This window comes from Pelobates fuscus, chromosome 1, assembly GCF_036172605.1.
Source record: "Pelobates fuscus isolate aPelFus1 chromosome 1, aPelFus1.pri, whole genome shotgun sequence".
NCBI classification, from domain to species: Eukaryota; Metazoa; Chordata; class Amphibia; order Anura; family Pelobatidae; genus Pelobates; species Pelobates fuscus.
The window spans coordinates 499,443,496-499,470,302 of record NC_086317.1 but is presented as its reverse complement, the minus strand read 5'-3'; the positions used below and the strand labels follow the sequence as shown (position 1 = coordinate 499,470,302).

The 26,807-nt window shown below is 46.2% G+C and overlaps 1 protein-coding gene across 5 annotated transcripts in view; it reads right to left on the bottom strand.

Annotated features, from left to right (window-relative positions):
- Nucleotides 1-10,607: 10,607 nt before the first annotated feature.
- Nucleotides 10,608-26,807, bottom strand: part of ALDH3B1 (aldehyde dehydrogenase 3 family member B1) — a 340,333-nt gene continuing 324,133 nt past the window's right edge. For all 5 annotated transcript variants that reach the window (XM_063433470.1, XM_063433460.1, XM_063433455.1 and 2 more), the window contains one exon: nt 10,608-10,933. In XM_063433470.1, the coding sequence (XP_063289540.1) occupies nt 10,740-10,933 (194 nt within the window). In that variant the 3' untranslated portion in view covers nt 10,608-10,739. The remainder of the gene's footprint in view (nt 10,934-26,807) is intronic.

The following is a 26,807-nucleotide window of genomic DNA, read 5'->3' as shown; positions in this document are numbered from 1 at the left end:
GGTGTATGCCTTTCTTGCCTAATAGTAGCACCTGTCCTGCTGTAGTATTATGGACTGCAACAAGTGGACTCCCTGTTTTGTTGTATAATTGTGGTTTGGACATTATGGAGAGAAGTGTGGCGGGACTGCTGCCTGTTCATGAATTGCTATGTGTTCTTCCCCCTGTTTTGTGTTATATTCCTGTGTTTTCCCTGCTCTCCGTTCGGGAGAGCCAATACGAATGAGTTCTGTTCGCCTCCCGAATGGGGACCACCACAAAACCTCCTTTAGAATGTTATCTTAGAACGTTCACACCTTCGTAATGAGGTGACAAAACCACAAACCACGAGGGAAGTCTCGGTGCGTGCCAACCCTGGGTGGCGGCCCATTCGTTAGACATACGCCATCTCGGGGGGAGCATTTGTGGATTCCTGAACAAGGACCTCCCCAGTGCCCCTTGAAGTGTTCACACCAATCAATTAGAACGTTGGCAACTTGCAACATAATTATGAAACCGCAAGGGAAGTAATTAATGAGTGCCTCCCTGGGCGGCCAGGGGGAGCATTTGTGTCCTGAAAGGAGACCCTTCCCTTGCCTGGTTTCCCCCAGGGACCCCACGAGCTGAGGCGGTTACCGTTCCGGGCTTTCTGTGGCTGGGAGTCACAGAGGTGGGAAGCTTTCCCGCTCTGGGACTCCCAGGTACAGAGGCTCATGGGATAAAGATCCTCTGGTCACTGGAGGTGGGAAACCCTGAGGATAGGTGGTGGGAACTGGGGACAAAGGGACTGGAGTTCCTGTCACATGCACTGGCCCCTGGGAGGGAACAAGGGACAAAGGGACTGGAGTTCCATCCGTTTCTGTTGTGCGACACCCAGGAGGACCCTGGGAGGGGACATTGTTATTGTGTGTGATCCACCTCTTGCATAGGGAAAGTATAAAGCCGAGTGTGGCCAATGAAGTTGGTGTATCCCCAGGACAGTGTGTCATCCGGTTACTGGGTGGGAAATGGGTCTCTCGGTGATAACTGATTCTCTTCCAAGTACAAGACGCGGCTGAGCAAGGACACGGTTGGGTTTTCAGCAGGCCTGCTACAAGGAGTGTTTGTATTTTATGGTGTTTTGAGCTCACTCACTGTTTCTTCTTCACTGATAAAAACATGGGGATTTTCTACCAAAAACACGCATGGCTATGTTACAGTGGGGGGGACATTTAAGGAAGGGGTGCTCTTTGCCACCCATGGGATGACTAAAGAAAAGAAAAACGTTACCTGCGCTTTCTCCTTAATCCCTATGTATATTTAGACAAATGGAGGTCATTTAGTTGCTCCAATGGCCATTGGAGGAATGCCCGCCTGCCAACGTCAAGGCAGACCCCCCTAAGCGGGTCCTAACACTGACCCTTCATCCTGCTTCCTTGAGCTTCTGGCAAAGATATCTCTAATGAGACAGAAAGGGGTATTTTTTATATACACCCCTATACTTATTAACCCTTAATAGGGAACACATGGGATGGATAGCAGCATTGTAACCAGGCTGTGTGATGCAAAGTAAATACAAATACAAATACAAAAAGAGAAGTCCTGCGCTTAAGCAGCAAGGACTACAACACACATCAGCCCCAATATATAGTAAAAACCAAAGAAAAGAAAAACGTTACCTGCGCTTTCTCCTTAATCCCTATGTATATTTAGACAAATGGAGGTCATTTAGTTGCTCCAATGGCCATTGGAGGAATGCCCGCCTGCCAACGTCAAGGCAGACCCCCCTAAGCGGGTCCTAACACTGACCCTTCAGCCTGCTTCCTTGAGCTTCTGGCAAAGATATCTTTAATGAGACAGAAAGGGGTATTTTTTATATACACCCCTATACTTATTAACCCTTAATAGGGAACACATGGGATGGATAGCAGCATTGTAACCAGGCTGTGTGATGCAAAGTATCTTTTTGTATTTGTATTTGTATTTGATGTGTGTTGTAGTCCTTGCTGCTTAAGCGCAGGACTTCTCTTTTTGTATTTGTATTTGTATTGATGTGTGTTGTAGTCCTTGCTGCTTAAGCGCAGGACTTCTCTTTTTGTATTTGTATTTGATGTGTGTTGTAGTCCTTGCTGCTTAAGCGCAGGACTTCTCTTTTTGTATTTGTATTTGTATTGATGTGTGTTGTAGTCCTTGCTGCTTAAGCGCAGGACTTCTCTTTTTGTATTTGTATTTGTATTTGATGTGTGTTGTAGTCCTTGCTGCTTAAGCGCAGGACTTCTCTTTTTGTATTTGTATTTGTATTGATGTGTGTTGTAGTCCTTGCTGCTTAAGCGCAGGACTTCTCTTTTTGTATTTGTATTTGTATTTGATGTGTGTTGTAGTCCTTGCTGCTTAAGCGCAGGACTTCTCTTTTTGTATTTGTATTTGTATTGATGTGTGTTGTAGTCCTTGCTGCTTAAGCGCAGGACTTCTCTTTTTGTATTTGTATTTATATTGATGTGTGTTGTAGTCCTTGCTGCTTAAGCGCAGGACTTCTCTTTTTGTATTTGTATTTGTATTTACTTTGCATCACACAGCCTGGTTACAATGCTGCTATCCATCCCATGTGTTCCCTATTAAGGGTTAATAAGTATAGGGGTGTATATAAAAAATACCCCTTTCTGTCTCATTAGAGATATCTTTGCCAGAAGCTCAAGGAAGCAGGCTGAAGGGTCAGTGTTAGGACCCGCTTAGGGGGGTCTGCCTTGACGTTGGCAGGCGGGCATTCCTCCAATGGCCATTGGAGCAACTAAATGACCTCCATTTGTCTAAATATACATAGGGATTAAGGAGAAAGCGCAGGTAAAGTTTTTCTTTTCTTTGGTTTTTACCCATGGGATGACTGTCCAATCCCTGGCTCCATCTTGGTATGTTACTGCAGGGTATAGATATACATGATCTCAGAGTGTAGATGTCCAGTGTTTTTGTTATAGAATGTGAATGTGATGGCAGATAAGAACCATTCGGCCCATCTAGTCTGCCCAGTTTTCTAAATACTTTCATTAGTCCCTGGCATTATCTTATAGTTAGGATAGCCTTATGCCTATCCCACGCATGCTTAAACTCCTTTACTGTGTTAACCTCTACCACTTCAGCTGGAAGGCTATTCCATGCATCCACTACCCTCTCAGTAAAGTAATACTTCCTGATATTCCCTTGCTAAATCACTGCTTAGCTCTTGGAATAGCTGGTTCCTGTTTTGCTCTCTTATACAAGAGCTCAGGTCATAAAATATACAGTTTCAGATTTATGTACTAGAACAAGTATTCAAAGTGAATTCATTGTCATTGTGTGTGATCCACCCCTTGTATGCGCAAAGTATAAAGCTATGTATGGCCAATAAAGTTGTTGTTGTACCCCCAGGACTGTGTGTTGTCCGGTTACTGGGTGGGAAATGGGTCTCTCTGTGTGATAACGGATTCCCTTCCAGGTACAAGATGTGGCTGAGCAAGGACAACCGGTCTGGTTGTCAGCAGGCCTGCTACAAGGAGTGTTTGTATTTTAGGCAGTGGTGTATTTAGGATTTGTGCTGCCCTAGGCACCCTCCCTCCCCCCTAATTTAAATTTTCCCCACCCCTTCCTGTCAAGGCCGCACTTTGACTGACAGACGCTCACTCACTGACAGATGCACACTCACTGACAGACGTACACACTCACTGATAGATGCATACACTCATTGACAGACACACACTGACAAACAATGACATACACACTCACTGATTTGACACACTGATAGACAGACACACACTATTACTCGGATACACACTGACAGACTCACACTCACTGACAGACTCACTGACAGACACACACTCTCACTGACAGACGCATGCACTGACAGACACACAAACTCACTGACTGACAAATACACACTTACTGATTGACACACACATTCACTCACAGACACACACACACAAATTCACTTGTACACACTGTAACGGACACCTTCCATTGATGGACGCTTCCTAGCTTGCGCGGAGGACCACAAGCACTGCACTGGACACCACAACCACCGCAGACTCCACAACCGCCGTAGCTTAACTGGAGCCGCGCCGTCTTCCGTCCACCCTGGAATCAGCTTCTGTCCTCCAGGACCGTGTGGGGAAGATCTCTCCTCCAAGGAGAGCGTAACCGGATCAAGCTCTCAAAAGAGCTAAGTGATTAAAGCTCAAGGGAGTATGCAGCGCATAGCAATCCCAAGTGTGATATAGCAGTTCCCTCCAATAACAAGACAAGGCTACGTATTGAGGGTCAAGAAGAACTCTATGCCATTTATGCCATTCTCCCCTGCAAGGGAAACGCCCACATCCAATTAAACATTACATCCCACAGATTCCCTCCCCTTAGCCTGAGAGGTAACTCAATTATAACGTACAATTTAAACATACATTTTTATAACTTTAAAACTATACATTCAATCTTCATAAAATCCACATATTATTAATCAGCATACTTTACTTACACACATATCCAAAATTCAGCCAATTCCATCCAGGGGTTAAAGAGTTAGCTGGAAGTCCTTTATGACCGACCGCAAGCACATTTTCCTGCCCAAAACAGTTCCACAGATTCAAGCTGTGCGGTCGGTCTATTTCTGCCCTGAAAAGTAACAAAGTCCCATCCGAAGGCGGCGTTCGAATCGTCGAACTCACTTCGACTTTTGTCGAAGTGTCACCACGGTTGCGTTCCAGCCGTGTTCAATAGTATAATGGAGGTCTATCTTACACCAAAATGACAAAGTCCCGTTCGAATGGGTGTTCGAATCTTCGAACAGGACTTAGCCTCCAGCCGCAATGTCGAAGGGTAGGGGAAGGTACAGGTCACCGCGTTCGACTGGATTAAAATGGCCGCCGCCACGTGTTCAACTGTCTAATGGCGACCACTTTGACGACTTCGATGGCTTCGGCACTTCGACGGCTTCGGCACTTCGACTGCATTCAAAGTGCCAGTTTAAAAGTACAAACCCTTTCTTTGTACAACACAGTTAAAGGGCCAGAAACAGTATCCATTAGGACCAAATGCAAGTCTCAAAGGGCAATACCTTCCAGGGCCATAGTCGCAGGGCAGGAGGCTAACAATAAGTCCTCTCCAATGCCCAGTGGCAAATGGCAGTTTGTCACACACACACACACTCACTTAGACACACACAGTTACAGACACACACACATAGACACACTTATTCACTCACAGACACCCACACATTCACTCACAGACACACACTCATACACTCAGACACACACACACTCATTCACTCACAGACACACACACATTCACTCACAGACACACACATTTCCACCAACACTCACAAATTATATATTTTTTTACTAATTTGAGTAGGCGGCAAGGGCGCTCTGATTTTCCTGCTTAGCTCCATCGTGCGCCGCTTAGTGATGCCGGGAGCCGGTCTGATGTCATATTCCGGCTTAATTAAGCGGCACGCGAGGGAGCTGAGCAGGACGGGTTCAGGTGAGCATGCTCCCTCACTGCCTGCTGCCTACTGCCTGCTGCCCTCTGCCTGCCGCCTGCCTCGGGGGGTCTCAAAAGACCAGCCGGCCAGCTCTTGAGCCCCCCCAGGACACAAGCAAACAAGGTGTGACAAACTCCCCTTTTCCAGTGAGTTTGCCACGAGTTTTTGGAGGGGACTACCTGCCAGCCTTATACCCTGTGACTATGGCCCCTTTAATTTATTGTGGTCGAGAGACCCTATTTGTGGCTATTGGGACTTTAAACAATGGAGTCCCTGCCCCCCCTCCTCAGTCCCTGCCCCCCTCCTCAGTCCCTGTCCCCCTCCTCAGTCCCTGTCCCCCTCCTCAGTCCCTGTCCCCCTCCCCAGTCCCTGCCCCCCTCCCCAGTCCCTGCCACCCTCCCCAGTCCCTGACCCCTCCCCAGTCCCTGCCTCCCTCCCCAGTTCCTGCCTCCCTCCTCAGTTCCTGCCTCCCTCCTCAGTTCCTGCCCCCCTCCTCAGTCCCTGCCTCCCTCCCCAGTCCCTGCCCCCCTCCTCAGTCCCTGCCTCCCTCCCCAGTCCCTGCCTCCCTCCCCAGTCCCTGCCTCCCTCCCCAGTCCCTGCCTCCCTCCCCAGTCCCTGTCTCCCTCCTCAGTTCCTGCCTCCCTCCTCGGTTCCTGCCCCCCTCCTCGGTCCCTGCCCCCCCCCTCAGTTCCTGCCCCCCTCCCCAGTTCCTGCCCCCCTCCTCAGTTCCTGCCCCCCTCCCCAGTCCCTGTCTCCCTCCTCAGTCCCTGTCTCCCTCCTCAGTCCCTGTCCCTCTCCTCAGTCCCTGCCCCCCTCCTCAGTCCCTGCCCCCCTCCTCAGTCCCTGTCCCCCTCCTCAGTCCCTGTCCCCCTCCTCAGTCCCTGTCCCCCTCCTCAGTCCCTGCCCCCCTCCCCAGTCCCTGCCCCCCTCCCCAGTCCCTGCCCCCCTCCTCAGTCCCTGTCCCCCCTCCTCAGTCCCTGTCCCCCCTCCTCAGTCCCTGTCCCCCTCCTCAGTCCCTGCCTCCCTCCTCAGTCCCTGCCTCCCTCCTCAGTCCCTGCCCCCCTCCTCAGTCCCTGCCCCCCTCCTCAGTCCCTGCCCCCCTCCTCAGTCCCTGCCCCCCTCCTCAGTCCCTGTCCCCCTCCTTAGTCCCTGTCCCCCTCCTCAGTCCCTGTCTCCCTCCTCAGTCCCTGTCTCCCTCCTCAGTCCCTGTCTCCCTCCTCAGTCCCTGTCTCCCTCCTCAGTCCCTGTCCCCCTCCTCAGTCCCTGTCCCCCTCCTCAGTCCCTGTCTCCCTCCTCAGTCCCTGTCTCCCTCCTCAGTCCCTGTCCCTCTCCTCAGTCCCTGCCCTCCTCCTCAGTCCCTGCCCCCCTCCTCAGTCCCTGCCCCCCTCCTCAGTCCCTGCCCCCCTCCCCAGTCCCTGCCTCCCTCCTCAGTCCCTGCCTCCCTCCTCAGTCCCTGCCTGCCCCCCTCCTCAGTCCCAGCCCCCCTCCCCAGTCCCTGCCTCCCTCCTCAGTCCCTGCCTCCCTCCTCAGTCCCTGCCTCCCTCCTCAGTCCCTGCCTCCCTCCTCAGTCCCTGCCTCCCTCCTCAGTCCCTGCCTCCCTCCTCAGTCCCTGCCTCCCTCCTCAGTCCCTGCCTCCCTCCTCAGTCCCTGCCTCCCTCCTCAGTCCCTGTCTCCCTCCTCAGTCCCTGTCTCCCTCCTCAGTCCCTGTCTCCCTCCTCAGTCCCTGTCCCCCTCCTCAGTCCCTGGCCCCCTCCTCAGTCCCTGCCCCCCTCCTCAGTCCATGGCCCCCTCCTCAGTCCCTGGCCCCCTCCTCAGTTCCTGCCCCCCTCCTCAGTTCCTGCCCCCGTCCTCAGTTCCTGCCCCCCTCCTCAGTCCCTGTCCCCCTCCCCAGTCCCTGTCCCCCTCCCCAGTCGCTGTCCCCCTCCCCAGTCCCTGTTCCCCTCCTCAGTCCCTGTTCCCCTCCTCAGTCCCTGTCCCCCTCCTCAGTCCCTGTCCCCCTCCTCAGTCCCTGTCCCCCTCCTCAGTCCCTGTCCCCCTCCTCAGTTCCTGGCCAGTCCCTGTCCCCCTTCTCAGTCCCTGCCTCCCTCCTCAGTCCCTGTCCCCCTCCTCAGTCCCTGCCTCCCTCCTCAGTCCCTGCCTCCCTCCTCAGTCCCTGTCCCCCTCCTCAGTCTCTGTCTCCCTCCTCAGTTCATGTCTCCCTCCTCAGTTCCTGTCTCCCTCCTCAGTTCCTGTCTCCCTCCTCAGTCCCTGTCTCCCTCCTCAGTCCCTGTCTCCCCCCTCCTCAGTCCCTGCCCCCCCTCCCCAGTCCCTGCCCCCCCACCCTCAGTCCCTGCCCCCCTCAGTCCCTGCCCCCCCCTCAGTCCCTGTCTCCCTCCTCAGTCCCTGTCTCCCTCCTCAGTCCCTGTCTCCCTCCTCAGTCCCTGTCTCCCTCCTCAGTCCCTGTCCCCCTCCTCAGCCCCATGCCCTTACTCAGCCCCTGCATACAAGCGTATAATTTTTTGGGGGTGAGGTGGGAGGGGGGGGGGGGGGGGGAGTGGATCTTGGGTGAGTTCCTGCACTTTTTTACCCAGGACTTGACCCCTGATTATAAACTGTATAAAGTTTAACTCTCATGTAGACCTGCTGTGCCTATAACCTGAGCTACATAACTGTAAAAGCACTTAAATAATTTGAAGCTTCTGTTTCTGCGCAGGCAACAATGCGTTTGACTTTGCCCTTGAGATGTTTCTGCCATCATTTTCTGAATACAATAAAAAAAACATTTAAAACAAATATTTTTTTTTGTTTGAAAAATCTTTTACTTACCGTATATACTCGAGTATAAGCCGACCCGAATATAAGCTGAGGCCCTTAATTTTACCCCAAAAAACTGGGAAAACTTATTGACTCGAGTGTAAGACTAGGGTGGGAAATGCAGCAGCTACTGGTAAATTTCTGAATAAAATTAGATCCTTAAAAAATTATAGTAATTGAATATTTATTTACAGTGTGTGTATATAATGAATGCAGTGTGTGTGTATATGAGTGCAGTATGTGTGTATGAGTGCAGTGTGTATGAATGCAGTGTGTATGAATGCAGTGTGTGTATGAATGCAGTGTGTATGAATGCAGTGTGTGTGTGTATGAGTGCAATGTGTGTGTGAATACAGTGTGTGTGTGTGTATGAATGCAGTGTTTGTGAGTGCAGTGTGTGTGTGTATGAGTGCAGTGTGTATGTATGAATGCAGTGTGTGTGTATGAGTGCAGTGTGTGTATGAATGCAGTGTGTATGAATGCAGTGTGTATGAATGCAGTGTGTGTGTGTGTATGAGTGCAGTGTGTATGTGTGTGATGCAGAGCCTTGGTGGGGGGTGGGAATTTTTTATATTTTTTTTTATTATTATTATTTTATTTTTATTTTTGTTAGATTTTTTTTCATTATTATTTTTTTTTTTAATTTTTAAATTATTATTTTTTTAAATTATTATTATTTTTCATATTTTCATATTATATTTATTTTTTTCCTCCCCCTCCCTGCTTGATACATGGCAGGGAGGGGGGCTCTCCCTCCCTGGTGGTCCAGTGGAATTGGCAGTTCAGTGGGGGGGGGGGGGGGAAGGGGGCTGGCAGAGTTTACTTACCTCTCCTGCAGCTCCTGTCAGCTCCCTTCTCCTCCTCGCCGGTCCGTGCAGCTCTTCTGTCAACTCACACTGTAAGTCTCGCGAGAGCCGCACTATGACCCCGCGGCTCTCGCGAGACTTACACTGGGAGCTGACCGAGGTGCTGAAACTCGGCTTATACTCGAGTATACAAAAGCTAATGAAAAAAACTGCTAAATAGATTTAAAATTTTGTCCTGAGTTTAAAAACACCCAGTGTTTACGTGCTTTTTTTCCCTTTTTTTTGGCAAGCTATAGGGCTATAAGTACAAATAGGAAATTGCGGTATCAAAATACATATTTTTTAAATATATCAATAGTGACATTGTAACACTATTATCTGTCATAAATCTCTGAATCACACCCCCATGTACATATTTTTTTTTTAAAGTAGACAACCCAGGGTATTCAATATGGGGTATGTCCAGACTTTTTTAGTAGCCACTTAGTCAAAAACACTGGCCAAAATTAGCGTTCATATTTGTGTGTGAAAAAAGTAAAAAGACTAAATTGAACGCTAATTTTGGACAGTGTTTTTTTTTACTAAGTGGCTACTAAAAAAGACTGGACATACCTCATTTGCAATACCTTGGGTTGTCTTCTTTTGCAAATGGTATGCCATCATGGGGGTAATCCTCATTCCTGGGCTACCATACGTTCTCAAAGGCAACGTAACCAACCTGGCAATTTTCAATGTAAAAATATTTGACCCTGTAACTTTCAAAAACATTATAAAATCTGTATGGGGGGTACTGTTATACTCAGTAGACTTTGCTGAACACAAATATTAGTGTTTCAAAACACTAAAACGTATCACAACAATTATATCATCAGTAAAAGTGCTGTTTGTGTGTAAAAAATGCAAAAAAGTCACTTTCACGGACAATAACATCGCTGTGATATGTTTTACTGTTTTAAATCACTAATATTTGTGTTCAGCAAAGTCTCCCGAGTAAAACTGTTCCCCCCATGTACAGATTTGAGGGTGTCATAGAAAGTTACAGGGTGAAATACAATGCTAGCAAATTAAATTCTCTGGACTTTTGGCCTGGGTTGTCAGGCAGGTTCCTCAAATCGCAATCAATAAAATTACTTAAGGGGAGGGGAGGGGGGGGACATATAAGGAAGGAATGCTCTTTGCCACCCAATCCCTGGTTCCATCTTGGTATGTTACTGCAGGGTATAGATATACAGGATCTCAGAGTGTAGATGTCCAGTGTTTCTGTTATACAAGAACTCAGGTCATAGAATATACAGTTTCACATCTATGTACTAGAACAAGAATTCAAAGTGAATTTCAAATTTAAGGTCAAAATAACTTTGGCTACTGTGGATTTGTAATTCACTTTGAACCCTCACTTTAGTAAATAAATCTGTTTATATAAGAGTGTAGCATGTCTTTGTATAAGAGCTCTGGCAGTATCTTGTGTGTCATTATAGATAAACAGTGTATTTAAGAAGACAGGATATAGGAATGCTTAAAAAAAACAGAAAACAAAAAGAAAATAACAAAAGTTCAAGGTTTCTTCATACAAGAGTCTGATATATAGAATACATTGTCTCCTTTATTATTAGGTGTATAGTGCACAGGATATAGAAATACTCTATATAAGAGCTTGTTATAGATATGCAGTGTTGCTTGGTCACTGAATACTGCACCAGCTTTTCCGTTTGGATTCCGTAGCATACAGGACAAGTCCGAGATTACTCTGATTGTAAGGTGGATATCGGATTTCATTTAATTTCTCACGGCCGGAGCTGCGCAAAAGACATGCCCGGTGATGGGAAAATGTGTCAAAGCTGAACTTTCCGTGGTACTTTCCCATGCCACTCTCTCCTGCAACGCACAAGGGGGCATTAGAATAAACAATTAGGAGGTTAATATTGTTTTAGAACCTTTTTCTTATTGTCATCAACAACAAAGCATTCAGCAGAGGTGCCTGAAGGAAATTGCCAATCCAGTCATAATTTGATCATTTGCACCAAATTTAATCTATCCAGAATAACATGGTAACAATTTCATATAACATTTAAATGATCACCAGCATTGTGATATATGACTTGATGCTACACAGACAGACTTAGCTTCTCCCCTGTCTTCCACATTTACCAACACTGGTTTACTGAATAACCCGAAGATATCATGGAGTGTGTCTTTGGTATAGCTATTAAGAACACAAACAACATCAAAACATAGCATATCTTGCAGATCATTAATATACAGAATTCAATCCAATAAAAAAAAAAAAAAAAAAACAATACTTCCCACTAGGGGGAGCAGTGGTTTTTTGTAGATCAAATATTTATACAATTCAAGGGATATGCAAATCTCCCATATTGTTAAGTAGATTGATAGATTATAGCAAGGGATCTATTTATACTATCCAATGCATTCAATAGGAAACATCTATTAGAAGATACTTATTTAATCACTAGAAAAGCTACTGAGCTACAATTTCTTAGATAATAACTAGGAGGTATCCAAAGTTTAGAAAGGAATACTAATAGTCCTTTAACGTAAACATAGATAAGACTTTTAAATATTACAAATTATTTAAGAGCAGAACAATCTTTATAAGAATATTATAATTGAAACAGAGAATTCACAAAATAAAGAAATCATGATCATAGAGAGGTTGGTCCCATTCAGGGAAGAGATCTGAGCACTCAGTTTAGATAATATTCTCCTATTCGCAGAATGAGAGATACTCTAGGTGAAATAGCTAAGTGAATCCAATCAGCAGGTGGGTAATCTGCTATAAACTTGGCAAATGCATTGAATTCACAGCCCATGAGTTCCTATAGTGTACTGGATGCAAATACAAAATGGTAACCTTTGATGTGAGTTAAACCCAATGTGAAATATAAACACTGGGATACAATTCAAAATGTTACTAGTCTTGACATCAGAACATAAAGAAAGTGTAATATCCCTGTTATGAATGCACTTACCTGGGGGTCACTCACTGTGTCTCCGACCGTGGCTGATGCAGATGCCATTCAGAACATGCCAATGACCCCTAGGTGCGCGTTATCAGTATATTTTCACCGGCAGACATTTTGTGTTAATATAGAAATTAAAAATGTATACTCGTAAAAGACATAGGGCAATATGTATATGCAAAATATAAAATAGAAAGTAACTTAGAGCACTCACAATCTAAAGAGCCATGTGAGTCGGCTCTAAACTGTAATGGTGTGTAGGTAAATCCAATATGGGTACTGGAAAAGAGATGCAGGTCCCCCAGGAACGGTATTTGTCTGGATGGAAGTACAGGAACCAAGTATAAAATGCAAAATTTGCTCTTTATTAACCCCTTCAGGACGGAGTCAATAGTGCACGTTCTGATCAAAACAAAACGTAAACAAAAATTGGAATTTGCGCTATATGTCTGTTCACCCGTAGTTCCCCTCTTTCATATTATATGCACCCACACTTATTATATATCATTTTGATCAGGAGAAACAGGGCTTTAATTTATCATTAACTATTCATATATGGAAGATAATTCAATATGAATAAAATTTTCAAAAAATGTGAGAAAATAATTTTTTTTTAAATTTGTATTTCTGTCTGACATTTTAGCTGTGAATGTCATAATACTGTTACATATTTGTAATCAGCGATGTCTCACGAGTACAACAGTATCCCCCATTAACAGGTTTTATGGTGTTTTGGAAAGTTACAGGGTCAAATATAGAACGTTCCATTTTCAAATAGAAATTTGCCAGATTGGTAATGTTACCTTTGAGACGGTGTGGTAGCCCAGCAATGAGAATTACCCCCATAATGGCATACCATTTGAAAAAGTAGACAACCAAAGGTATTGAAAGTGGGGTATGTTTAGTCTTTTGTAGTAGCCACTTAGTCACAAACACTGGCCAAAGTTAGCGTTCATATTTGTTTTTGTGTTAAAAAAGCAAAAAACTAATATTTGGCCAGTGTTTGTGACTAAGTGGCTACTAAGAAAGACTGGACATAGCCCACTTGCAATACCTTGGGTTGTCCACTTTTGCAAATGGTATGCCATCATGGGGGTAATTCTCATTCCTGGGCTACCATACGCTCTCAAAGGCAACATAACCAATCTGGCAAATTTCAATGTAAAAAAAAATGAAATGCAGGCCTTATATTTTACTGTCTTACTTTCCAAAACACCATGAAACCTTTACATGGGGGGTACTGTTATTCTCGGGAGACTTCATTAAACACAAATATTAGTGTTTTAAAACAGTAAAACATATTACAACAATAATATAGTCCATAAAAGTGCCGTTCGTTTGTAAAAAATGCAAAAAACTTCACTTTTACTTAAAATATCATCGTTGTAATACAATTTACCAATTTGAAACACTAATATTTGAGTTCAGCGAAGTCTCCCGAGTAAAACAGTACCCCCCATGTACAGGTTTTATGTTGTCTTGGAGAGTTACAGGGTCAAATATAGTGCTTGCGAATTAAATTCTCTGCACTTTCTCCCTGTGTTGTCAGGTATGTCAATCAAATTTTAATTAATCAAATCACCTAATTATGTTAAAAGATTACTTAAATATACACATAGAATTTTAATATATATGCATTTATAGGTATTTAAATTCTATGTGTATACTAATGTAATCTTTTATGTAATTATATGTATTTATCTATATATATATATTTGTGGTTATTTGCATTTTATATATAGATAGATATATATAGAATGTCATTCTAAGTGTATTTTGTTACCAATATATATATATATTAATAACAAAATACAGTTAGAATGAAATTACATATGTATATATAATTTATATTAAATTTTGTTTCAATATTTTATTTATTAATTTTATTATTTTATTTATTTATTATTGTAATTATACGTATTTATATATAATATATGTGTATATATCTATTATATATAATATATGTATATTATATATATGTAACGTCATTCTAAGTGTATTTTATGTTTAATACTTTTTTATTGGGATAGATTCCTTTTCAATTACAAAACATTGACATAAAGTATTCCATTCATATATATACATACAACTACATATATTTATGATACGATAAAGGTAATTTACATTATATACTTTACCCAGATGGTATCAATACATTACATAACAAAACAAACATTTAACGATACTTGGATGGAACAAGAGATAACAGGCATGGGCCATTCAACTAAGGTGATCTTTGATCTTAGATATCATATTGTCAGAGTGATGGATCTACTATCTATCGTTCTAAAGTTATACAGCTCTTTTTCCTATTTCGAGCCAAACTACTAATTAAAATATTATATAAGTACAATGCCCCATATGTTTTACCCAGCTGATAACAGCATAGTTACTATTGAATAATACTTAAATAAGACAGGGAGAGAGAGATAGTCAAATCAACTGAAACTATCTTTGATTTTAAATATCAAGTTATCAAAGTGATGGATATACTTTCTGTCATTATTGGAGTGGGCAACTCCTCTTTCCATTTCAAGTTGGTATAATAATTGCATTATAAACTGACTGCTATCAGGTATGTGAGTTTGTTTCCAGGTTCTTGCAATTAGTATCTTAGTCGCAATAAAAGAGTGGATAGTTAATATTAACTGAACTTTTGGGAGTCTATCGCATTTAAGGTGTAATAAGCCTGAATGTGGGCACTTTTTAACCTTAATATTAAAAAACTCTAGAAAGCTGTATATTAAGTCCCATAGGTTAGAAATTATTGGGCAGCTCCACCATATGTGTAGCATATCACCTTCATGCTTGTGGCATCTCCAACATAGAGAAGAGTTAGATATAGATATTTTGGCTAGTCTTGTTGGTACTAAATACCACCTGTGGTAAACTTTAAAAAAGGTTTCTATTAAGTTTAAACAATGTATATGTTTTCTCAATATTTTCATAGTACACCAATCATTATCAGTTAGAACTATGTTAAGATCTTTTTCCCATTGTTTTTTTAGCAGTAGGATAGATATCTGAATAAGTTTGTCTGATCAGGTCTATAGACATAGAGCATATCGATTTTGTTGTTTGTTTCTCGAAAATCCAATATACCAAATTATTTAAGCCATTATCTCTTCTTAATAGAGATTTGTTTATAAAACCTCTTAAGTAAGGAAAAATCTCTGTATCGGAAAGATTTAGGATGGATTTAAGATCCTTAAACGGCAGCAACTTTCTGTTTTGTAGGAGATCCCTGACATAAATCTCCCCTTCGGATCTCCAATTAGAGAAATTCATGTCAGGGATAATCCTTTCAATGACCCTTATATTGACTCCCTCGATTATCTTTGTAGATATCTTGAGTAAATTTTTAATTCGCTGCCATTCTCCGATCAGATTAGATACGATCATAGAATTGGTCTGCATTAAGTGTATATTATAATTGGTTTTATCATCCCAGATCATAAGCGATAGATCTTTCTCTTTTATCCTTATTGATTCTATCTGGTACCAGGGTTGTCTCCTTGAGTCAGAGCTGTGAAACTTATGTATATGGGAAATTATGTTAGCGCTATATATATCTTTAATTAGTGGAAAGGCCATTCCTCCTTGATTAATTTTTTTTGTTAGAACTTGGGATTTTATTCTTGGTGTTTTCCCTTTCCAAATAAAATTAGAAAAAGAATGTTGGAGCATGTCCAACCATGGTTTTGGGACTTTCAGTGGGATCATATTGAACAAATAAGTCCATTTGGGGATAACATATGCTTTTATTGTGTTGACTCTTCCCCACCATGAAACTTCCAAAGGGCGCCATTCCCTTAAGATCTTATTGGTATTTTTTTTTTTTTTATATTCTTTATTTTTCTTGTGCTTGTAATTACAACATGCTTGCAGTGCCAAGACGGTGTGTACAAGTTATTCAGTGTCACACAATGTCATGGCAGAGGAAACAGCACATTTACATTTTTAGATAGATAGAACAAGCTTGGTACATGAGGATAAAACTGTTATCGCTGAGCTGTACATGCGTAGTTGAGTAGTTATTATGCTAATATACGATTAGTAAGTTACAGGCTATACAAGCTAACTTCTGGTGTGTAGATTTCTCCACACTACTTTAAATTAACCACCAGGGGGCAGCGAGTCGCTGGGCTTGCCGGGCAAAGCATATATTTAGGCTTAGACATTTTTAAAACGTTTTCCCTGCAGTTCTGCAGTGATTAAATCAACTGTATTAAAATCATAAATGGTATGAAAAGGACAATGTTAAACTAAAGAACATACAGTGCTTTGCTAGACTGGCATTATACAAGGTTAGCAGCTGCTTAGTTGCTCCTGTAGCTGCGCTGTCGTCCTGGCCATCAACAAGTCCCTTGTGTTTCCTGCTGGTTGTATGAGCGCTTCGGTACTTGCCGGCCAGGGGTGCGATCGTTTTTGTGATTCTGTCAGCATCAGCCTTGGGTGCAAGAGAAATCCTGCGTGCTGTGACCACTGCTCCTCTTTGTGTGGGCAGAGTGAGAGTCCTGGTAAAGTCCCCTTAGGTCTGCCGGTAACTCAGCGAGTTGTAGCTTGAGTGTAGTTGGGAGCTTAGTCTCCGGCTTGCAATGGGTGCGGCGGCCATCTTGGATTTTGCCACGCGGTTTGTGGGTGATCATGCTGCCGCTCGGGTGGTAGAAGCGATCGCTGCCTCTCCGGTGGGGTCTGGGATAACCCCCCCAGCCCACAGGGGGGGAGAACGGGGCCCTCTGTAGGCGTGCGAGAGGTCCCGCCGGACTAAGCGCGGGAGATCGGCCGCCTCTCCCGCCAGAGCCTCACGGCAGGCCTCAATCCCAGCTGCCCAGCAGTCAGCTTTACCGGAAGGACGGGGGCTGATATTGACGTCGAGGGTAGTTGCCCGTGACCCCTCTGCCTTCTTGTGGTTGTTGATAGTTTTTTTTCGGGGAAAAAAGGCAATTATTGCCTGCTTTTGCCATTTTCATAGCGGAGCAGAGTTGCCCCACGTCCATCCGGCTCGGCGGTCAGGCCCCGCCCCCCTTATTGGTATTTTTAAGTAATTTTAAAAAATTACATTCTAGTATATTCTGAGGATTTGCCGTAACCGTAATTCCCAAATATTGGAACTCTTTTTTAGTCCAATGAAAATTATATGTTTCCTGAAGAGAGGCTAAAGTACGAAAGTTTATATTAATTGTGAAAGCTATAGTTTTATGGAGATTTATCTTATAATTAGATACGTCCTCATAGTTCTTAATCTCTTTCATTAAATTAAAAAGAGATATCTTCGGTTCTGTTATTGAAACTAATACATCGTCTGCGTATAGGCATATCTTTGCTTCTACTTCTTCAATTATCACGCCTCTTATTCCCTTATTTTCTCTGATGGCTATAGCTAGCGGTTCAATTGAGAGAACGTATAGCAGGGGTGATAATGGGCACCCCTGTCTCGTTCCATTATTAATATCAAACCATTCAGAGCATATATCATATCCTATTATTCTCGCAGATGGACCTTTGTATAGAGCCTTAATCGCAAGTGCAATCCAGCCATCAAAACCAAATGCGTTCAAAACTCCATTCATATATCCCCATCCGACCCTGTCGAAAGCCTTCTCTGCATCAATCGACAGGGTCAGAAGGGGCTGTAACGGCTACCCAGATAGAGAGAGGGTTTCTGCCGTTGAAGACGTCCTTTTTCCCTGCAAGCTGCTGTGGAGAAGTAGGCTGATGTAATCCCATCCACGATATCCAGAGTGAGGAGCAGGTTCAGCTGTAAACAGGAGCAGAATAATATTCCCAAATAATCCCCTTCCAAGAACGAGACGAGGCTACGTTTTGAAGGGTCAAGATGAACTGAGGACTGGAACACCCAGCCTGCTTTTTATTAGAAATAGATACACACAGAACACTCCCAGGGGGAGGATGAAAACAACCAATAATACAGATGGTAACACCCCCACGTCTCCTCCCCTCAGATAACTACATAACCCAATTAAAATGTCCACATTTTTCCACCAGTTCTGGATGTACCCCAAAACCAGGGGGTACAGCTTTAAATCCGGTAGCGCTGGATAGCTCTCCTTCAGGGGGACAATATATCCAAAAATCACCCCATTCGGATGTACAGTTCGGGAGATATAACGTTCCAAAGTTTTGACCGACCGCACAGACCAACTAGCCGAAATTAGTTCCATGAGTTTTGGCCTTGCGGTCGGTCTCCGTTCGCACGGTAAAAAGGTATGATATTCTGGCCATCCATGCGAATCGCGGGGTTCGCTGGAATCCCCATAGATGATTGCATATAACTACCGAACGAGGGGACGTTCGGTAGTTTCCGTACGAACTTATGGAGGTCTGGAGGATTCAGCGGTGTTCGCCTGTTTGCGTATCCGTTTTCAGTTCCATGCGATTGCAGGCAAACACCGCTGTTCGCACACAAGATGGCCGCGAACACGTGGAAAGTCCCGAAATGGCGGCCACCTCTGCATTACACGTGAAATTCGCACGGAACCAGACGAACAGAGGAATGGAGCGAATGGATGTGTAAATTGTAATTCCCTGGTTTGTTTCACATCCACCAGAGGTTGTTAGGGATCTGTTACACTGCTCCCCTTTTGTGGAACACTCCGGCAGACCCGGATTGATCCTTTTCGGGTCAACTAGGGGCTGTCCGGTCCTTTGTTAGGGCAATAGTTCTGTTTGTCTGGACAGACCGTCCGCGTTCCCATTAAACTTGCCAGGGCGGTATTGGATGGAGAAATTGTATGGCTGTAGTGCGAGACTCCATCTCAGTAAGCGTCCATTATCTCCAGCTACTCTGTTCAGCCATACAAGGGGGTTATGATCAGTAATTAAGGTGAATTCTTGACCATACAGATATGGGGTTAATTTCTTTAGGGCCCAGACCAGGGCTAAGCACTCTTTTTCCACTGCCGCGTAACTCACTTCTCTAGGTAACAGTTTTCTGCTGAGATACGCGACAGGGTGTTCGCCCCCGTCTTCGCCGACCTGGCTTAGCACTGCCCCCAGTCCGTACATGGACGCATCTGTGTGGACGACAAATCTTTTGTTAGGGACGGGGGCAGATAAAACAGGTGCATTGATCAAGGCTTGTTTCAAGGTTTGGAAGGCTGTTTCACAGGCGGGAGACCACAGGACTACTCTAGGTAAATTCTTCTTTGTTAAATCTGTCAAGGGTTTGGCGATGGCGCTGTAGTCAGGGACAAATCTCCTGTAGTACCCTGCTGTCCCTAAAAAAGCTAACACTTGTGTCTTAGTGTGGGGTGTGGGCCAATTGGCTACGGCCTCTATTTTAGCGGGTTCTGGTCGTTGTTTCCCACAACCCACCCGGTGTCCCAAATACTGGACTTCAGCCATGCCAAAGTTACACTTCTCCGGCTTTAGAGTTAGGCCGGCGGCCCTAATCTGATCCAACACAGTCTCTATGTGTTGTAGGTGTTCCCCCCAAGTCTCGCTATAGATCGCAATGTCATCCAGGTATGCGCAAGCGAAGTCCTGGAAGCCATCAAGGAGGCGGTCCACTAAGCGCTGAAAAGTAGCTGGGGCGTTTTTCATCCCGAAAGGCATGACCTTAAACTGGTATAGGCCAAACGGGGTGACAAACGCCGACTTAGGGATAGCGTCCTTGGCCAGGGGAATCTGCCAGTACCCCTTGCACAAGTCAATGGTGGTCAGATAGCGTCCCCTGGCAATGCGATCCAATAGCTCGTCTACTCGGGGCATGGGGTATGCGTCTGTCACAGTTCGGTCGTTGAGGCGTCGGTAATCGACACAGAACCGGGTCGTCCCGTCCTTTTTGGGGACTAGGACGACGGGAGATGCCCAGGGACTGTCGGATGGCTCTATAACCCCTAGTTTTAACATTTCCTGAATCTCCTTCCTCATCTCTTCTTTTACAGCCTCGGGAATTCTATAGGGAGTTTGTCGGAGCGGGGCTTGTCCTGGGGTTTCTACGTAATGGGTCGCTACAGGTGTGTAACCTGGCTCCTGGGAAAAGGTTAATCTCTTTTCAACTAGTAGTTGCTGGAGTTGTTCTCGTTCTGTGGGAGTTAATCGCTCCCCTAGCTGTACTGTATTAAGCAGAGTTTTGGACTCGGGGTTGGCTAATAGATCAGGGATGGGGAGACTGTCAGGGTCCTCAGTGGCGGGGATGCATATGGCGGCTATGTCTTCGGGCCGTTCTTGGTATTCCTTTAATAGGTTTATATGAAAGGACTTCTGTATCTTTTCGTCCTTGCTACTGGCAATGATATAGGTGGTGTCACAGACCTGGGCTACTACTTTGTAGGGGCCTTGCCAGGAGGTCTGCAATTTATTTCCTCGAACGGGTTTAAGTACTAGAACTTTCTGTCCTACCTGGAACGTTCTCAGCCTAGCGTTCCGATCGTACCAATGTTTCTGCCGACCCTGGGCCGCATGGAGATGATCCCGGGCCATCCGGGCTAACTGTTCCATACGGTCCCGCATTTCTAGCACATATGGTACGATGGGGACACCTTCGTGTTCCGTCTCTCCCTCCCAGTGCTCTCGGATGAGGTCGAGAGGGCCTCGCACCCTCCGTCCATAGAGCAGTTCAAAGGGAGAGAACCCAGTGGACTCCTGCGGCACCTCCCGGTAAGCAAACAGGAGGTGTGGCAAAAATCGCTCCCAGTCTCTGTATTCCGCCGTAAAGGTCCGTAGCAATTGCTTTAGGGTACCATTGAAGCGTTCACAGAGACCGTTAGTCTGGGGGTGGTACGGTGAACTAAGTAGGGGCTTAATACCACAGACCTTCCACAACTGCTGGGTCAAGTCTGCGGTAAACTGGGTCCCTCTGTCCGACAAGATTTCCTGGGGAAATCCTACTCTGGTGAATATCCCGACTAGCGCACTAGCGACAGTGTCAGCCTGGATATTCGTCAGAGCGACGGCTTCTGGGTAGCGGGTGGCATAGTCCACCACGGTAAGAATGTATTTCTTACCAGAGGGACTGGGGTTAGGTAGGGGTCCTACTAGATCGACTGCCACCCTGCTAAATGGTTCCTCGATCACAGGCATAGGGGACAGTCGAGCTTTCGGATGATCCCCTCTCTTCCCCACCCTCTGGCATACATCACACGTGCTACAGTAACGGCGCACGTCCTTCGAGATTCCTGGCCAAAAGAAGGTCTGAGTGATTCTGTATGTTGTGCGGTTACCCCCTAGATGTCCTGCTAACGGAATGTCGTGGCCAATTCGGAGAAGCTCCAATCGGTACTTTCTAGGTACCACTAATTGGCGCTTCTGCGAAGGAGCACAGCCTCTCTTCCTGCCTTCGGTTAATCTGTATAATCGGTCCCCTTCCCATATAAAACGTTCCCGCTCATCCCCTCTATTGTCAGCTAGTTCTCGGTATTTTCGGAGGGTGGGGTCCTGTCTAGTTTCCCTCCCAAACTCCTCTGGGGTGTCCCAAGCTAGCGGTCTATCTGTAGTGTCATTGCTAGGTGTCTGTCGGTGGCTTACCTGGGTCTCCCGACCTGTTGGCGGATCTTCCTCGATACGGGTCTGTGAGCGGGTGGTCACGGGGCAAGCCGCAGCAGTAGTGGGTAAAAAGGCCGAGGCTAGAGGGCCAATATCATTGCCCAACACGACCTCAGCGGGTAGGTTGTCCATAATGCCCACCGTGGTCTTTCCTGACCCGACTCCCCAATCCAAGTGTACCCGGGCGGTGGGTAAGCGAAAAACAGCCCCCCCTGCGACCCGAACAGCAACAGTACGGTTAGACACAAGTTCTGGTTTCACCAGATGCTTTTGTATTAAAGTGATGGTAGCGCCAGTGTCCCTTAGGCCTTGTGCTATCTGTCCATTTACACGCACCTCCTGACGGTGGTGCTGGCGATTATCTGGGGAAGCCGCTTGTATGGGGTTGGCCTCATATAATATTCCCAGGCATTCCTCAGGGCTCCCTTCAATTTCCAGGCAGTGAGCAGCAGCGGGGCGTGAAGATGGGCTTTCGTTGTTAGATGTGCGCCTCCAATTATTATTGGCTGATCCCAACGGGCAAACACGGGCAATATGTCCCAGGTTGCCGCAGCGATGACACGTCACTCTGTAGGATTCCCGGGGCTGGTTGTTAGACCCTTGAGGACGTGGAGGTCCTGGGGGTACCGGGGCCCGGAATTCTGTGCGTGCAGCGTATGTTGGGGTGCGGGCCTCTGTTCTAGGTGCTGGTCGTGTAGTACCTTGGCTCACTTTTCTCGTTTCCACATATTCGTCCGCTAGTCGTGCTGCCTCATTTAAGTTGGCTGGGCGGCGATCTCTCACCCAATCCTGTGTATCTGCCGCCAAATCTTGGAAGAAATGTTCCATCAAGAACAATTGTAGCACTTCTTCTCCGGTGTTAGCATTGCACCCTTGCATCCAATGTGATGCCACCCTTTGTAGCTTGTTTGCCCATTCCATGTGGGAGTCCGCTGCCTTCTTTTTGGACTCCCGGAAGCGACGGCGATATGCCTCTGGGGTGACTGCGTATCGGGTGAGTAGTGCGGCTTTCACCCGCTGATATTGTGTGATATCTTCGGCCGTGAGTGCCCGAAAAGCCTCATTTGCTTTTCCTGAAAGTTTTCCAGCCAGAATAGTAACCCATTGGTCTGGGGGTATCTGGTGCAGTGAGCACTGCCGCTCAAAATCTGCCAAATACCCATCAATCTCTTCCTCATTTTCTGCAAACGCTTTAAATGCAGTAAATGGTATTTTCCTCCCTGCAGCAACGGGAGGAGGAGTAGGAACTATATGTGTACTAGCTTGTTGCGCCAATACATGTTCCGTGTCTTGCCTCCTCTTAGTCTCGATCTCCTCTTTTGCGTTCTTGAACAGTCTGTCTACTAGCTCCGTGGTCTTTTCCGGATATAATGCTAATCTTCGCTGTACAATAGCAGTGAGTACATCGTTCTCGCTGACCGGTGCAATAGGTTCAGTTACCTCCATGGATCTATCCATTTCGTCCAGCTCCAGTAGGTCAGCTATCAGCTCTCTCCTTGGTCTGTTACTAGCACTCCTACCACGATTTTCCAATAGATCTTTCAGTGTGGGTCTTTTCAGCTTGGCATACTGAGACTCCATTCAGCACTTGCTCCTTGGGCAAAAAGAACCATCCCACCGCTGCCAACCAATGTAACGGCTACCCAGATAGAGAGAGGGTTTCTGCCGTTGAAGACGTCCTTTTTCCCTGCAAGCTGCTGTGGAGAAGTAGGCTGATGTAATCCCATCCACGATATCCAGAGTGAGGAGCAGGTTCAGCTGTAAACAGGAGCAGAATAATATTCCCAAATAATCCCCTTCCAAGAACGAGACGAGGCTACGTTTTGAAGGGTCAAGATGAACTGAGGACTGGAACTGTAACGGCTACCCAGATAGAGAGAGGGTTTCTGCCGTTGAAGGCGTCCTTTTTCCCTGCAAGCTGCTGTGGAGAAGTAGGCTGATGTAATCCCATCCACGATATCCAGAGTGAGGAGCAGGTTCAGCTGTAAACAGGAGCAGAATAATATTCCCAAATAATCCCCTTCCAAGAACGAGACGAGGCTACGTTTTGAAGGGTCAAGATGAACTGAGGACTGGAACACCCAGCCTGCTTTTTATTAGAAATAGATACACACAGAACACTCCCAGGGGGAGGATGAAAACAACCAATAATACAGATGGTAACACCCCCACGTCTCCTCCCCTCAGATAACTACATAACCCAATTAAAATGTCCACATTTTTCCACCAGTTCTGGATGTACCCCAAAAACAGGGGGTACAGCTTTAAATCCGGTAGCGCTGGATAGCTCTCCTTCAGGGGGACAATATATCCAAAAATCACCCCATTCGGATGTATAGTTCGGGAGATACAACGTTCCAAAGTTTTGACCGACCGCACAGACCAACTAGCCGAAATTAGTTCCATGAGTTTTGGCCTTGCGGTCGGTCTCCGTTCGCACGGTAAAAAGGTAAGATATTCTTGCCATCCATGCGAATCGCGGGGTTCGCTGGAATCCCCATAGATGATTGCATATAACTACCGAACGAGGGGACGTTCGGTAGTTTCCGTACGAACTTATGGATGTCTGGAGGACTCAGCGGTGTTCGCCTGTTTGCGTATCCGTTTTCAGTTCCATGCGGTTACAGGCAAACACCGCTGTTCGCACACAAGATGGCCGCGAACACGTGCAAAGTCCCGAAATGGCGGCCACCTCTGTATTACACGTGAAATTCGCACGGAACCAGACGAACAGAGGAATGAAACGAATGAATGTGTAAATTATAATTCCCTTGTTTGTTTCACATCCACCAGAGGTTGAGAGGGATCTGTTACACTGCTCCCCTTTTTGTGGAACACTCCGGCAGACCCGGATTGATCCTTTTCGGGTCAACTTGGGGCTGTCCGGTCCTTTGTTAGGGCAATAGTTCTGTTTGTCTGGACAGACCGTCCGCGTTCCCATTAAACTTGCCAGGGCGGTATTGGATGGAGAAATTGTATGGCTGTAGTGCGAGACTCCATCTCAGTAAGCGTCCATTATCTCCAGCTACTCTGTTCAGCCATACAAGGGGGTTATGATCAGTAATTAAGGTGAATTCTTGACCATACAGATATGGGGTCAATTTCTTTAGGGCCCAGACCAGGGCTAAGCACTCTTTTTCCACTGCCGCGTAACTCACTTCTCTAGGTAACAGTTTTCTGCTGAGATACGCGACAGGGTGTTCGCCCCCGTCTTCGCCGACCTGGCTTAGCACTGCCCCCAGTCCGTACATGGACGCATCTGTGTGGACGACAAATCTTTTGTTAGGGACGGGGGCAGACAAAACAGGTGCATTGATTAAGGCTTGTTTCAAGGTTTGGAATGCTGTTTCACAGGCGGGAGACCACAGGACTACCCTAGGTAAGTTCTTCTTTGTTAAATCTGTCAAGGGTTTGGCGATGGCGCTGTAGTCAGGGACAAATCTCCTGTAGTACCCTGCTGTCCCTAAAAATGCTAACACTTGTGTCTTAGTGTGGGGTGTGGGCCAATTGGCTACGGCCTCTACTTTAGCGGGTTCTGGTCGTTGTTTCCCACACCCCACCCTGTGTCCCAAATACTGAACTTCAGCCATGCCAAAGTTACACTTCTCCGGCTTCAGAGTTAGGCCGGCGGCCCTAATCTGATCCAACACAGTCTCTATGTGTTGTAGGTGTTCCCCCCAAGTCTCGCTATAGATCGCAATGTCATCCAGGTATGCGCAAGCGAAGTCCTGGAAGCCATCAAGGAGGCGGTCCACTAAGCGCTGAAAAGTAGCTGGGGCGTTTTTCATCCCGAAGGGCATGACCCTAAACTGGTATAGGCCAAACGGGGTGACAAACGCCGACTTAGGGATAGCGTCCTTGGCCAGGGGAATCTGCCAGTACCCCTTGCACAAGTCAATGGTGGTCAGATAGCGTCCCCTGGCAATGCGATCCAATAGCTCGTCTACTCGGGGCATGGGGTATGCGTCTGTCACAGTTCGGTCGTTGAGGCGTCGGTAATCGACACAGAACCGGGTCGTCCCATCCTTTTTGGGGACTAGGACGACGGGAGATGCCCAGGGACTGTCAGATGGCTCTATAACCCCTAGTTTTAACATCTCCTGAATCTCCTTTCTCATCTCTTCTTTTACAGCCTCGGGAATTCTATAGGGAGTTTGTCGGAGCGGGGCTTGTCCTGGGGTTTCTACGTAATGGGTCGCTACAGGTGTGTAACCTGGCTCCTGGGAAAAGGTTAATCTCTTTTCAACTAGTAGTTGCTGGAGTTGTTCTCGTTCTGTGGGAGTTAATCGCTCCCCTAGCTGTACTGTATTAAGCAGAGTTTTGGACTCGGGGTTGGCTAATAGATCAGGGATGGGGAGACTGTCAGGGTCCTCAGTGGCGGGGATGCATATGGCGGCTATGTCTTCGGGCCGTTCTTGGTATTCCTTTAATAGGTTTATATGAAAGGACTTCTGTATCTTTTCGTCCTTGCTACTGGCAATGATATAGGTGGTGTCACAGACCTGGGCTACTACTTTGTAGGGGCCTTGCCAGGAGGTCTGCAATTTATTTCCTCGAACGGGTTTAAGTACTAGAACTTTCTGTCCTACCTGGAATGTTCTCAGCCTAGCGTTCCGATCGTACCAATGTTTCTGCCGACCCTGGGCCGCATGGAGATGATCCCGGGCCATCCGGGCTAACTGTTCCATACGGTCCCGCATTTCTAGCACATATGGTACGATGGGGACACCTTCGTGTTCCGTCTCTCCCTCCCAGTGCTCTCGGATGAGGTCGAGGGGGCCTCGCACCCTCCGTCCATAGAGCAGTTCAAAGGGGGAGAACCCAGTGGACTCCTGCGGTACCTCCCGGTAAGCAAACAGGAGGTGTGGCAAAAATCGCTCCCAGTCTCTGTACTCCGCCGTAAAGGTCCGTAGCAATTGCTTTAGGGTACCATTAAAGCGTTCACAGAGACCGTTAGTCTGGGGGTGGTACGGTGAACTAAGTAGGGGCTTAATACCACAGACCTTCCACAACTGCTGTGTTAAGTCTGCGGTAAACTGGGTCCCTCTGTCCGACAAGATTTCCTGGGGAAATCCTACTCTGGTGAATATCCCGACTAGCGCACTGGCGACAGTGTCAGCCTGGATATTCGTCAGAGCGACGGCTTCTGGGTAGCGGGTGGCATAGTCCACCACGGTAAGGATGTATTTCTTACCAGAGGGACTGGGGTTAGGTAGGGGTCCTACGAGATCGACTGCCACCCTGCTAAATGGTTCCTC